This window comes from Manacus vitellinus, unplaced genomic scaffold (genome assembly GCF_001715985.3).
Source record: "Manacus vitellinus isolate BGI_N305 unplaced genomic scaffold, ASM171598v3 scaffold_9_pilon, whole genome shotgun sequence".
In the NCBI taxonomy this organism is placed as follows: Eukaryota; Metazoa; Chordata; class Aves; order Passeriformes; family Pipridae; genus Manacus; species Manacus vitellinus.
This window is the reverse complement of record NW_021940917.1, coordinates 16,452,165-16,466,961: the sequence shown is the minus strand read 5'-3', so window position 1 is coordinate 16,466,961 and position 14,797 is coordinate 16,452,165. Positions and strand designations below refer to the sequence as shown.

Genomic DNA, 14,797 nt, shown 5'->3' with positions numbered 1-14,797 from the left:
TTAAAAATGCAACAAATATAAAAATAGCTAGATAAACACAATTTTAACCAGTCTTAATAGCAAGCGATGGGAGCTATTCTGTTCTCTTTTAAATTTATTATGAGTATAACTTGCCCACAGGATATGAGCTGCCTTCTTATTTTTGTTCACTCATGTGCACGTATACATCCCTAAGAAAGATTGTAATTGAGTCAGAATAGAGGCATGAAGTTCTCCTGGCGGTGTATACATAGTGCACAGGTTTGCTAATGCAATAGCAACTGGTTGTTTTTTTTCTCTTTTGCATCCTAATTTGTTACCTTATCCAGGCAAAATTCTCATTGTGAATTTTTCATGTACTTTCTCATGAACATAAGACTATGCTTAATAGATGACACTGACAGAATATTTCACACCACAACCAAAGCTTTCAATTTCATGTTTTAAAACTTTCTCACAAACCCCCTTATTTTAGGCAACTAGCACAGTGATCTTCTTTTCTAAAGTGTCGAGCATGCTCTAGCTGAATGTGGTGTGTTTTCCATTAAAACCTGTTGGCCTGATTTTTTTTTTTTACCTCTCTGAGGCTGTTTGCTGTGCAACATGTCTCAGGATGCAAAAGGGTGGATTCATGCAGAAATACTTGTGAGGTTAGAAGCCTACGGTGGTGGATAACTTCTGGGTTGTGTGCAGGGTATTGTCTGTGCAAAGTGAATTGATGTAATTTGACTTATCAGCGGGGGGTGGCTGGGACAACTTTACCTGAATTGATGAGTACAAGAAATACTCAGGTGATCTGCTCATGCACCCCAATGTCAGCAGAGGTAAGCCTTGGGAAATTCATTAGCTACAACGTCACTGGCCTGTGCAAGCTTCTGGTTGCATCCATAGGACTTGCAGTAGTAGTAACAGCTCTGAGTTGTACAGTAATCAATAAGGACATGATATTCAGCATTCATTAAATTTTAATTTGGTCTTCGTCTTCTGAAGATAGCCAGTAGCTTAGTCTGAAGAAGATGGCTGAGAAGTAAGTGAACTAAAAACAACATTCAGTGTCTAGCACCCACAAACCATGCGACCAACTGTGAAATACTTCAAATGCAAGAAAAGGCCCCTCTTCTTTCCAAGACTTGATTTAAGCAGGGGATCAGGGTATCTCTTCTCTCTAGTGCAGTTACAGGTGAGTTGGGACCATAGGTTGTTTTGAACTGGCTATAATGGGTCAGATTCTCAACTGGTGCAAATCAGCATGCCTGGGCCAATGTCACTGATTTGGTCCTTCATATAGAAAGAAGTGTGGCCATCACTCAGTTTGGTATAGCAATTCTCTTAAGCCTTTCCTTGCAGTTTGACCTATTAGGATTGAGAGCAGTGTTCTTTTAGTCTAATTCAGGTCAGTAGTTTCTTCGAGGAAAAAGGCAAAAAGTATGGTAGTTTTAAGAAACAAAAAGTTAGTTTGGCTATTGGATCTCTCTGTGTCTTTGACCACACATACCTGGATGCCTCTGAGGCCTCGGACTATGGTCTTACTGACCTTCTACACACCTGCTCCCCACTCTGCCATCTGTAGACCAAATACAGAGCCTCAAATGCTCCCCTTTCCTCAAGGTGTGCACTAGCTTGTGTCAATCTTTGTATAATTCAGGTGGTGTCACCTGAATAGCACAACCAATGCAAAAGGCTTAAAACTTGTATCACTGTCACAAAGTACACCTCAGGGTGACAGAAAGCTTTTTTGCAGCTCTAACTAACTGTGGTGTTCACAGTGTTTGAATCCCCCACAGAGCCCAGGTTGTTGTCCCTCTCAGGGTGCCCAGAGCCACCACCTTCGAGGCCTGAATTAAAACCTACAAGATCAACCAGATCCCTTCAGTTTGCTCGAGCAGGCTTTTTGCACTAGGCCTTTGATAACTAACTGGGGGTAAAAAAAGGGCCATGAGGGCTTGCACAGGACTTGCAAGCTTGAACAGGCTTGTTCAGAACAGCAGCTATAGGGCTGTTAAATATTTGGTTATCCCTAGAGAAAAGGTCTTCTCTGAGAAGATCTCCTGCCCAGGAACTGAGTTGTCTCCTCTCAGCAGCCCAAAGCTCCCTATCTCGAAGGATGGATCAAGATATCAAGGCCAGCAAGGTGGTGGCATTGCTGTGAGTCCTGTGGGGGTGGAAAGAGTTCTTGCTTCCTCATTATGTCAGACACAAACCAGGAGATACTGCTGGCCAGAGTACTAAGGAAATAGGACTGAGAGGCTGCAGGGACCTGTCCTTTAAAGCATCCCCAAACAAGGATCTCTCATCTATCCTTCAATATTTTTACAAAAGAAACCCCCAGCACAAACATATCCAGTTTCAGGAAACAGCACTCCACCAAGACTAAGTGTTCCTGGAAGTGCCAGGGGACAGAACTGGATGTAGCCTCTGAGGTAGCTGCTCCTCATGGGGAGTTAAACATGATGAGGAAGACAGGGCTGCAGACTGCCGTCTCCACACCCTGGCAGAGTTCGGCAGCAAAAGTATCAGGACTGAAAAATGCTTCCAGCTCTTTCATCTCAGGCAAGCACTGACAGCCTCCTATGAGAAGCCTCTTTTTTTCTCTGCTTCTTGTGTTCAGATAGCTTGTGCCAGCTTGTTCAGAAGGCTGTGTGCTAGCCTTCTCAGGTAGTGTAAAATGCCTTTCTTACTGCTGTGGTGTACTGTCTCCAGTAAGCAATACACACAAATGTTGCATCTGCCAAACCTTAGCATCCACTGTTAATGTTACTAACATGAATGTTACTGGCGGGACTTGGTAATGTGTGACTTTGCCACATGTTTTCCAAATGTATTTCTCAGCACGTTTCAGGTGTAGGAGGCTCTGGCTGTATTTTCCACTTGCAGGGAAGCTTCCCGTCAGCGTTCATACTGACGCAGCTGGGCTGGGGAGGTGCCAGTAAGAAATGCTTCATCAAGCTCAGCACAGGCAATAAGTGGAACATGGTTTCTTTAATGGTGAAGGAAAAATTTGCTCCAGTTGTGCCAGATGCTGGGCTACACAGCTGTCAGACCTGTTCCTGTCTCCTGTTGTGACTAAGAGAGGTTAATTGCTCAGACAACCCAGCTGCACAACAGCAAACTGCCTCTGTACCCAGAAAACGGTCCTGAAAGCTGCCTGGCTACAGGCCACTGCTTTCCAAGACCTAATGCAAAGGTTTTGACCTCAAAAATTTTACTTACAGTACTCACTTACATGCCACACATCACTGGCTGTCAAGGAAGTGCTGCATAACACATTCTCTCACATTAGTGAGATGAAACTGGGACGTACTGACCAGGTAAACAATAGATTTGCCAAAGAAAACTGGACCAAATTTGGAAAAAGAAGTACAAAAAAAAAGAAGAGCTAACATGTAAGAAACTGAAATACAGGATCAGCATTAACATTTAATGAGAGGAATGTTGAAGGGAAAAGAGTTGGACTGAGCTTTGTCTCTGGTCAAGTTTCTGTGAACTCTGGAGACAGTGAACAGAACTGGAATCCAGATCCACAAAACAAAGTAAAAACATTCCTGAGTTTCCTTTTCCTAAATCTCTTATGAGGCTCTTTCTCTTCTATTTGTTTGACCTACCAGAGGATTCTTGGTGTGCCTGGAGGATTCAGGGCAAGGCTTTTTTCTTGGCATTCAGGACGTTTCTCCAGCTGCACAGTTGAAACTTGTGCAGCTGCATTGAGCTGCACCACTAAAAGTCTGAAATGTTTTTTGAGAACTTGGAGAAGTTCAAGATTATTGGTGAATACAACTGAAGAGCGATTTGTTCACACCTAAGAAATTGCACACAGTTGCGGCTTGTGGGGACAGCAGAGCACTCACAAATTGATGCTGTCATTGGAGCAAGGTCTCTGTACAAGTTTGTGAAGCCTAAACAAAGGCTTTCTACATTCTGCTTTCTCCCATCTGCATTTTGCATTAGGAAATTAGCATGGCAGTATCATCCCACTTAGCCATCAGCCGGTTCAACAAGTGTGTGCGAGGAGTCCACGCCAGTATGTAACTGGCAATAGCGTATGGAGATATGTAGAGGACCAGTATGGAAAAGCAACTTTTCTAATCTCTTCAGCAAAGCAACAGTTTCATTTCCATCACAGAGGCCCAGCAGTCCATGAGGAACAAGGTTTGCATGTGTGACTTAGAAGATTTCTCTGAAGTGTCAAGTGACTTTATTGTACTCACCAGCATTTCAAGTGATATGAACAGGAACATGTCTTTGCAAAATTTAACTGCCTAGAAGCATAAGGAGTGAATACTCACACTGACGACTTCCAGAAACAGAGCCATCTGCGTGATTTCTCCTGTTGCCACTGATCAGTTATTCCCAGAGGAAAAGGAGAGATTGAACAACTGGCTTCTTTCAGAAGAAACTGGCATTTTTTTCTTCAGTTCTACTAGTAGGCACTACCATTTTTTGTTTTTTTCCTCAAAAGAAAACTTGCAAGCGGGTGTCTGATGGAAGCCTCTGCCCACTGAAGCAGGATTTAAACTTGCCTCTTCGGACAACTTTTTCTTCTTTACCTTGTCCATTCTTGGAGCTGAATGCTGTTAGAGGATCCTCTGACACCACATTATAACTTCTTGTTGCCTCTTGTCTTTTCCAGAGAGCACCAGCAAGATACCAGTATCAACAGAAGGGACAAAAACTTCTTCACGTAAGTTGAATTAACGAAGTCTTTCTGTCTCTTTCTCTTCATTTCTTCTTGAAACTGCTTCTGCAGCTCCGAAACAGCTCCTTCATAGTAGAGAACAATTCGTCTACATTCAGCAGCTCAGTGTCTGTGTATCGCCTTGCGTATTCGAGCTGCTTCAGGGACTGAGATATGAATGAAGAAGGGTAAATCACACTTTTTAATATCCTGGGGCTGTTTTGAGGAAGATAACTTGGCCTACAGTTGTTAGGAATTGTATTTCAAAAAAGCACTTGCTGCTCCTGCAAATCCTAGCAGCCACATGTGAATTTGCGGACTGTACAGAGATATGGATGTGTCCTCAAGAAAGTCTGTTGCCTAGACTGCTCTGTTCCTCAAGGCTCTTCGTACAATTCCTGACAGCTCTGCAGGGTCTGTGAATGTAGACAGGTAACTCACTGAAGGTAGTTTAACAACTTTTGAAGCTGCCTTGACACGCTAGGAGCCTACTACAGGTGGTTTCCTTTCAGGCTGGTGGAATCTGCTTTCAGCATCCTACCTGCAGTTATGGATTGCGTATCTCCAGAGTTAATCTCAGAACTGACCCCAGTGAGAAACCACTTTCATTGTTTTAACTGGTAGTTACTTTATACATGGCCACAGTACAAGCAGTTGTCTCTACCACTGAGTTTGGCTGAGGAAGCTGCAGATAGACGAGTGTAAGTTGAGCAGCCCAAGGATTTACAAGATGCGCTTATACCCTCCTTGGCAAAGAGGCTGAGGTCCTGCTAGCTTTTTTGGGAAAGCTATGTCTGGCAGAGACAGGTTTGAGTGTGAAATGACAGTGTTTGTAGGCTAGATCAAGGAAAACAGTGTGATTGCCAGATTTTGCATTTAGCATGCCTGCAGCCTTTCCTTTGATGCATCTGCGTGTGTGGCGACCTACTTCTGAAATTTTGGCACTGCTACCTGACAGAAGAGACATTGGATGTGCCCATATTCTTTCATGTTCTCAGTGGGACCTGTCACTGGTGCTTCACTGGATATGTATGAGATCACATAGCTAATAGCAAGTGTCTTGTAACCATTGGAACCATTTTTGTTCAAAAAAGGTGACACGCTGGTCACTGACTCCGCTGGGCTTGCCTTGTCTTCTGCCTTGTGCAGCAAGAATGCAGTCTCTGCACTTTGCTACCTTCTTTCCCATGAACTAAAGTTCTTGTTCTTGAGTGGTCTCTTTCCCTGCTTATGCCCCTTCCAGTGCCTGCTGTTAAGTACTGTTCTCCTCTTTACTGCTGTTGTGCCGCTGGAGGGGAGGAAGCTGGGATGATCAAAAGGCTGGCTGCATTCCTGATGAGTAGCTGCACTGGCAGATTTCATGCCAAGTTGTCCTGAAGGAGAGGAAAAAGCAGTATGTTCACTGGTGGCTTATTGAGGTCTTCTTGTGGACCTCTGAGTAGGTCTTCAATATGTGGCTGCACCTGCTTACTCCCAAACCCAGACAGGTGCTGTTTTTCCTGCTGTTCTCTCCCAGCCCTGGGTCCAGATCATGCCAGCTTTCTTTACTACTACATGAGTTTCCTGCTAACTAATAATGTCTGGGGTTTGGGGCACTGCTGATCCTTTTCTTTCTAGTTCTTGCAAGTGAAAATAAGTTATTGGTTTGTTTCTTCTTTAATTGAAGATAGACTGTTGTGAAATGCTGGTGTTTAAATTGCCAGGAGCTAGGTCTCTTGAAGTATTGCTTCAGTCTTAGTTTCTAAGAGGGGTTTTACCCTGCCTAAAACCAGACTTGATCAGGCAACACATTCCTCTTCTCTGCATGGCATGACAAATTCAAGGTTTCACTTCAGAGCATGCAGTATGCCTGACCTGCTCCCTAGGATCCACAAGCTGGCTGTTAGCCACCTGTACTTCCTTCTTCCCCTCACCACGCTGGCATGTCACATTGTCACCTTAGGCAAAGTGCTCTCTCTTCAAATCCTTACTTCTGATTCATAGTACTTCTCAAGCCTAATCTTAAATTCTTTATTCATGCATGACACCATATAACTTGCTAGACAGTGAAAGCCCATGAAGCCACCCAAGTGCATGGCTCTGATTTGCTGCATGATTCAGGTTCCTACAGTTCATGAGGTTCAGACCTAGCTTTAGGCTACTTGCTTCTTCTGTAAACTTTTCTGAGTGCTTCCTTTGTGTGATTTGTGTTGAGGTCTGTTTCCTTCAACTGTCCTACAAGATTATTTACCATCTTGAGAATGCTCGTTTTTCCTTTCTTTGTAACCACTTTGGGGCTGGTGCTGTCTCCCATTTTGGTCTGGAATGTGTGCCGCTCTCCCTTCCATCTACAGCTCTCTGCAGAGGTGGTGACACTCGTGGATCCTCCTCTCTTTCAAGCCACAGAGGTCCTTAACCATAGTTGTGATAGATCTGAATGCCTGAATGTTCATTTGAAGTTATGTGAGAAGAAGATAACAAGTTAGTGCTTTCTGGGTCAGCATGTGGAGCTTCAAGACCTACTGCTTTCCACTTTCCTCTGTTGCTGTCACAAACAGCTGAAAATTTTACTCTCTCTTTGCCAGTTTTCTCCTGGCCTTCCCTCCCAGGACTATGGAGCATTTTTGCTGTAATTGATTATTCACAGTGTGCCTAGGACATGCTGAACCAACTTTGAAGTTCTTTGCTTTCTCAAGCTATCTCATTTTTTTTTCTCTGCTTTGTTGGGTTTTTGACTACTAAGGGAAAAAAAAAAAAAAAAGAAAAAAGAAAGCTCTACTGGGAGAAGATGCTTGGGCTCCTCCAATAGAATACTGTAGCTATGGCTGTACTCTTACAACTTTATTGTTACTTCTTACAGAACCCATACCTAGGATACTGTCTTCAACAGAAGGAACAAACACTTCCTCCTGTAAGTATATACAAGTTGTTTAAATTATTGCTGGCAAGACCTCAAATACAGTTCTCATTTACTAGCTCAGCAACAAAAATGTGCTTCTATCTAAACCTGTGTTGAGAGATCAGGAGTGACTGGGTGGGATTTCTGCACTACAGGGGCAACTGTTATTTTTTTGTATTATTAAAACTCTCAGAGACGTATTCTCCTTTGTGTACTGAGACCTAAACACCTTCCTTCAGAAAGGCCAAAATGTACATTTGGGTAGGGCAAAGGAGGAGGAAACTTCACAAGTGTTTCCTACCTGGAATTCCCTTCCCTGACAATATATGTCTTCAAACAGTTTCCTTTGCCTCCATGCATGTCACAGTACCTTGGGCTCTTTGTCCTGAAAGTGAAGACATCTTTGTGTGTGTCTTCCCTCAGCTGAGACAGAGAAACAGAAATGGTTCCCCTGCCTGGGAAAGAGAGGTTGTGTCTCTGCTTATCTCAGGAGCACACAGGGGCACCAGTGAGGAAAGCGTCTCTTTTCTTCCTCTGTAGTGATTCTTCCCAAGGAATCATGCATTACAGCCATCATCCTATACATTTTCACCCTTGAGAACCATCAAGAAGAGCCTTCCAGATCTTTAGTAGAGGCAAATCTACCATATACCCAGGCTGGTTTTGAGCAGTCAGGAAGGTCACTTCACACAGTGTGAGGTAGCAGGGTTGTGGGAGGTAGGGTATTAACCTTTCCCTGGCTGCTAGGAATAGGATGGCCGGTGAGATAGACCAATGGTCCAAAATATCCTTACAGTTTCAGTGATGCTATAGAATATGGTGTGTACTTTATAGCAAACTGTACATTAATGCCTTTAACTCACATTTAATAGCTACTGTAACAGGACCAGGAGGAATGGTCAAAGCCATATCTCTGGATTTTTGTGGATTTTCTTCACAGTTATTAGGCTGATTAGTTTTAAGTGTGTGTTAAATTACAGAAATTTGATAGCTTATTCAAAAAACTTTCTGCCAGCAAGGTGAGAAGAGCTAGTTTTGGCCTCCTTTTCCCTTTGATGCTTAACAGCAGGGTAGGAAGGAATAATTCCTGGAGCAATTTAAAACAGTAATTTCTCTCCATTCTGTTCTCATTAGCATTGATGTGTAGCGGGATTAGTACTTATCAAGTCACTAAAATAAGTAATGTAAGAGAGAGGGCAAAATTGGATATTGCTGCCTATTCTGGTTAGGAAAAGCAGGAGGGAGCCAATGTTTATTGCTAACAGATGTGAATATCTCTCCACAGAGTAATGAGGGAATTGAGTCCCTGTACTTACTCTAAAGTTCCTTAGGGCTTTTCTTTTCTGAATTTCAGTGGGACATGTCCATTTCACACTTGTCACTGTCAATCTTGTAACAGCCACAGGAGATAAAATAAACTGTTTCCTTCCACTTCTCAGACAATAGCAGATGTTCAGAGAACATGCCAGCACTGTCACTGTTGGCCAGACACTGGGAAAGACCTGGGAACAGCAGAGTGATTCAGTAGGCTCTCTTCCCCAGGGCTTTCATGAGAGAGCAGACATGTGTCATGCTTTGCTTTTTTGGGAGTTCCAGTGACAGACAGATATTCAGAGATCTGAAAGTTTTTAAATTCCCATCTCTGAGACATCAGCTGTGGAGTGTCTTACAAAACTGAAGGTCCCTACCCTTTTATGTGCACATATACCTACACTCCTCAAAATCCAGATCATTTTGAGAGCGTGGACCTCCATTCTTAAATAAAGGAGAAAGGAAAGCCTATGACGCATTCTGAGTTTCACATAAAGGACTGGTGATCTGGTTGAAGGGTCAGTAATCCAAGGGAGGAGGAAGAAAATTCATGCTTTTGTGTCCTGTTTCATAGTGTGAGACTTAGTGGCACTGATTGCTACTGCTACCCCTCGCAGGTAGAAATACTTCCCACTTTCTCTTCTACTCCAGCCCTAGGATTTTTTCATATATATTTATTTTCTTCTGTGTAACCATAGAATCATAGAATGGTTTGGGTCAGAAGGGACCTTAAGGATCACCTGGTTCCAACCCCTTTGCCATGAGCAGGGACACTTCACGCTACACCAGGTTGCTCAAAGCTCCATCCAACTTTTCCTTGAACAACTCTCAGGGATGGGGCATTCACAACTTACTTGGGCAACCTGTGGTAGTGCCTCACCACCCTCACAGTAAAGAATTTCTTCTCAATATTAGTCTAAACCTAGTCTCTCTCAGTGTAAAGCCATTCCCCCTTGTCTTATTGCTACATGCCTTAAGTTACAACTTTCATTTTCCTTCATGATGAAGCTCTCTGTGATACGCTTTTTCCTGCTCAATGAAGTGAACGAAACAACAGCAGTTGTAGCCCTGTGTGCTCTCACTGCAAAGGACTGCAGAGGCCACTCTTAAGCTCATCAGAAATATTTGGGGATGGAAGAGGTTTTTCCATCCCTTGTTTCCTAGGACTGCAGTGATCTGAAACAGGTGCCTTATGACCCTATGACTTTCTTCTGCTGAGGAGTTGCAGTGGAAAAAGTAAATCTGAAACTTCACCCTAATGCCTTGGGTTTATTGGTTCAGTCAACTATATATTCAAGGCTAGAGAACAAAATTGTGGTGGTCTTTTTTGCTCTCCTGGGACTTGTTAAAGGAATCTTGGCTTCTCACCCCGATAGCATACATATGGCAGCTTTCCTTTTCTTTAGAAAGTTGGTCCCAAAACTTGCATTCTTGTTTGTAAGTTACAAGATACATGGAAAGAAATTAAGAGGCAATCAGCTTTCCTAGGTTAAAATCATCAGCACTGCACACAGCCTTCTGGTGGAGGTATTGTACAGGAAGATTTGTATGGTGCAAGAGAGGAGAAGGGAAGTGGTGGGATATGGGCTGCCTGCAATAACTACAATTCCTGTTGTGTGGGAACCACCAGCAGCACAGTACGGATGTAGAGACCAAGAGTGATTCCACAACTTGGTTTACTGGTTCTATGGACAACAGCAGTTTGGAAACCTGTGCTCTGAGGGCTAAGCTGGGTCAAAAGCTGGGCACTGTTCACAGTAGAAAATGAAGAGGTGGTTGCACAGAGACAGAGCCTGTGGGAGTGTGTGTCAGACTCTTCATCACAGATGGAAGTGTTTGCCTAGTTGCACCTTGCAACATTACCGTCATGCTGGTTTGTGCTGCGCACTAAGGGCTGCTCCCTAAAATGTCTGTGGAGGTAGTTCCTCCAGCGAACAGCCAGGGCTCTGCACGTATTCATGTTTCAGATCTGATTGTCTTATATCAGGATTCTCAGTTCACATTTGTTTGCTTGTGCAAGATGGTGAGCCAGCAGCCGTGGCACTGGATGTGCTCGGAGCATATTCTCTGCAGCGTGCACCCTCCTGTCCATCATCTAGCAGGTTGATATGATGGCCAGCTGGAGGCAAGAATATGGATAAAGAACAGGTAGAAGGCTGATCCCACCTTGGCTGTGGCTTCTCTTTTCAGAGGAGTACAGAGCAAGTTTGTTGAGCTTTTGGCTGGAGAGAAAGATCCAGTGCTTGTCATCTGTCCAACTTCAGATTACTTCAGACTAATTTACCTACAGACTCTCATGCTGGCCTCTAAAACCTGCACAGAAATTTTAAAAAGAAGGATTAGTTGGATAAAAAATGTGCCAGTTTGAACTGATCATCTCTTCTTTCCGGAGTTATTAACTTACAAGCTCCAAGCCTGGCACAGCAAGGCACTTTCCTAACACTTCATCTTCTCATCGTGCAATAACAGATTCCAACCTGTATATTAAATGGAGACCAGGTACAGCACACAGAAAGGAAGCACAGAAAGACTTTTTGCCTGTCACATTTTCTCAAGTACAGTACTGAACTGCTTTGATAAAAGTGTTCCATGCCGAACAATAAAACCTTTTATACGACATGATGTGAGGGTCATTGGTTTACAGAATATTTTTAATGGGAACATTTTTGCACATATGAAGCAAGCAACCTGGCCAGTAAATAATCTGTGTCCTAAAATCTTAACAAGCAAGTTAAGTTTCTGCTAAATTCTGCTTTCTTTCATCTCCTAATGTGAGCCCAAACCTCTTCCCCTGTATTTATTTATGTTATAATTGACAGAAGACCTCTTTAAATTTTCAGAATCATACAAACCTGAATCTGTGTTTTGTATTAAAATCTAAATGCATTGGTGACAGCTCAGCAATTTCTGAAATGCAGCTATTCTGGGGTGAAAGAGCACAATTTTTTACGAGATAGTAACTGGGTAGAGTCACCTGGGGCAGGATGGTAAGAGGAGAATACTGTAACCAGTTGACAAAGCTGAGGGAATTCAGATGGTGAAGGCAATTACTCAGGTTCCACTTATGCTAGCACAGCAGGACTCCCAGCTCCTGGTCTTGTAATAAATTAGTCTGACACCTTCAACTGTCATCATTTAACTCATCCCTTGCATGGATTGAAAGGCTGCTTTCTCAAGAAAGCCATATACCTGATTGCCTTGGTGGGACAGTGGGTCAAAGGAAAACCCTATGCCAGCTTGTGTGTTTTGCTTTACTACTTCAGTGGGTTTGTTTTTCTGAATAATTATCTCCGGAGAGAACATTTTGCTTTGTTCTAAGGACACAGTGCGTGAGTAATGGCAGGGTCAGACAATTAGTTCTTGTTTACTGTAGAATAAGTTTAAAGCTACTAGTCAGTGAAATGCTACCGAAAGAGCAGCAGTGAAGACACATCAGTTCGTTGTTAAAACCTACCACAGTATGTTGCAGTTTCCTTCTCCACAGTGGGCATGAATGACAGTGGGTGATGCAGTGGTAATTTCAGTACATTTATGATTTGATCTGGCATGGCAAATCCTGTTTCCTGTAGTTAAATTTCACAGATAGGGCAAATTCATGTGAATAGGTAACATTTCCAAAGAGACAGAGCTTTCAATCTTTTGTATGATTCCCAATCTAAAGCTGGCGTGGCACGAAATTTCTGTTTCAAACCACTTGATATCCCAGGGTTTTCTGTAGCTGCATTCTTCATCTCCCAGTCTTGCTCTGAAAGAGAACTTGGGTTGTCACTGAGAACCTCAGCTGCATTAGGCTGCTCCATTGAGAAATTTGTACATCATAATTCTGAGACAACACCACTAGAAAAGAGTAAATTCTTTTTTGTGCTGGGGTTTCTTCTTTCTGTTTTTTCTTCAAGGTGGTCAGGGAGGTAAAAGGCAATGATGGGTATAAGCAGTGCTAAAATTGGAAGAAGCTGACATCAGTCACAAAGGAATAAGTGCAACAGTTTATATAGCTTAAATACAGCTGCCAGAGTGAAAGGGTTTTAAGGACATTGGCTTATTATACAAATATCTGTACATTTGTGTAAGAATAAATCTGTAAGGCTAACATTTTCCTCAGCATTTGTATATGAGGAGGCAATAGTAGTTTATGTATAAACATGCATACACGTATGAGTATAAAGTATATGTATGTAAGTGTGAAGGCAACAGTTTGGATCTGTTTATTTCAAGATTTGCTTTCCTGAGGTCATGGATTACACCATAAAAAAGAACATGAAACGTGTGGCAGTCTACTCTGATGGAATACAAGTCACAAAATCTACTTCACATATTTCTGTTGTTTGTAACATTTCTGAAGGAACTTCACAAGGTCATCTCTCATTGCCTTTAACATGTTGTGGATCTTCTCCTTCTGTCCAAAGTTCTAACAGAAACTCTGCCTGTCTTTCAGGAAAAAGGTATTTTTAAAAACTGCATGTGTCCTCACTGGTGGAGTGGGGGAGCCTCTCACAACAAGGTAGCTGTCCAAAAGTGTTAATTTCTTCCTCAGCTGGATTTCAGAGCCAACCCTACCTTTCCTCAGGAACCCTGGCTATGTCAGGACCTCCGTTTCTGACACCCCACAAGTCATATGGGAATCTGTCTTCAAGGGGCTGCTAGTAAGGCCTGGTTTCTCTGAAGTCCTTCCACATGGTCAAATCATGGCAAATTCTTTTCTAAGAGAGCATTAGTTTGTGCCTCTCTGACTTCTTCTTCATACACTGCTGAAGTGACATTACTATCTCCCGCCTGAGACAAAAATGAGCATCTTTCTGATTTGCCAGCATAGCCTCTGCTATACTGGAGGACATAAGCTTGTAGTACAGGGATGTGTTGGTGTTTTGACCTTGGTGGTTGGGTCACTGTGTCTTCCAGGTGACGACAGCCCTGGCACTGTCACTGTGACAAAAACAGGTGCTCAAGGACTCCTGTTCCCTCCTGGCTGTACCCTTTCTGGGTAGTAATTATGAACACACTTTGTGGTAATGGATTGGCCTTCTCAAAATCTTCCCTCTTCTGAGTCACAGAGGTAGTTCTTGCTGAATAAAGGTACACAACAGGCAGTCATACCATCTGGGCAGAGATCTGTGGACAAAATAGAATATGTGACCTTGACAGAAACATGCATCTATTTAATGTCATTATCCACACTGAAATCAAGAATGTCAGTGCTTGTACGAAAGCATGAAGGAGCCAAGGAGCTCAGAGTGAGTGTTTATGAACATGTGCATGGGTACAGAATAGCATTTGTATTTTAATACAATAGGCAGTTCCCAATCTACCCCTATAATCCAGATATTCTCTTCATCTCCTTATCTTCCACCCATTGTCCACACAATACCTACCCCCAAAGAGACTTTACCCTGAGGTACTGTATTGTGTTAACCCCAGGAGAGATTAGCTATGCAAGTTCCTTTGTGCTCCTCAGAAGACCCTTCCATTCTCAGAAAGACATGATGACAGCTCACTTTCTTGTTTTTGGAGGTGGAGTTTCTGTTGTTTCAGCTTTGGAGGGAAAGGTTCCAACAGAGAGAGTAATCCCAAAGGGAATTTGAGTTACCATATTAGAATTACCCCATCATGCCTGAAGACTTGTTGGGCTCCCTTTGACAGAGAGGCACACACAGCAGGCTTCCTCAGATGGAGTGTTCTGGGCTTTCTAGTCCACGTTCTCCCAGGGGAGATCTTGGGCTGCACTGGCTGTAAATTGAAACACCCTGTGGCACATCAGGGCCCTGGTCCATAAAAGGCTGTTTCAAGTTCGTGGTCTGGCAGCGGACATCTGTGACAAAGCAAAAACACAAAATTAATGAAATACAAAGGAGTCAAGAGGCTGGGTCCAATGCTTTATTTTCATGCTGAGCTTCCAATTTGGGCAGCTCTGGTCAATCACAAAGGCAGTTGCTGTTGTCTAGGAAGAGGGAACAGAGTTT

The 14,797-nt window shown here is 43.0% G+C and overlaps 1 protein-coding gene across 3 annotated transcripts in view; it reads left to right on the top strand.

The window, feature by feature from the left end:
* Positions 1-14,797, top strand: part of NRG1 (neuregulin 1) — a 292,420-nt gene that overhangs the window by 153,120 nt on the left and 124,503 nt on the right. For 2 of the 3 annotated variants that reach the window (XM_018086155.2, XM_029965406.1), the window contains exons 4-5: positions 4,607-4,657; positions 7,491-7,541. The exons of the other annotated variant lie outside the window; for it this stretch is intronic. In XM_018086155.2, the coding sequence (XP_017941644.1) occupies positions 4,607-4,657; positions 7,491-7,541 (102 nt within the window). The remainder of the gene's footprint in view (positions 1-4,606; positions 4,658-7,490; positions 7,542-14,797) is intronic. 3 annotated transcript variants of the gene reach the window in all.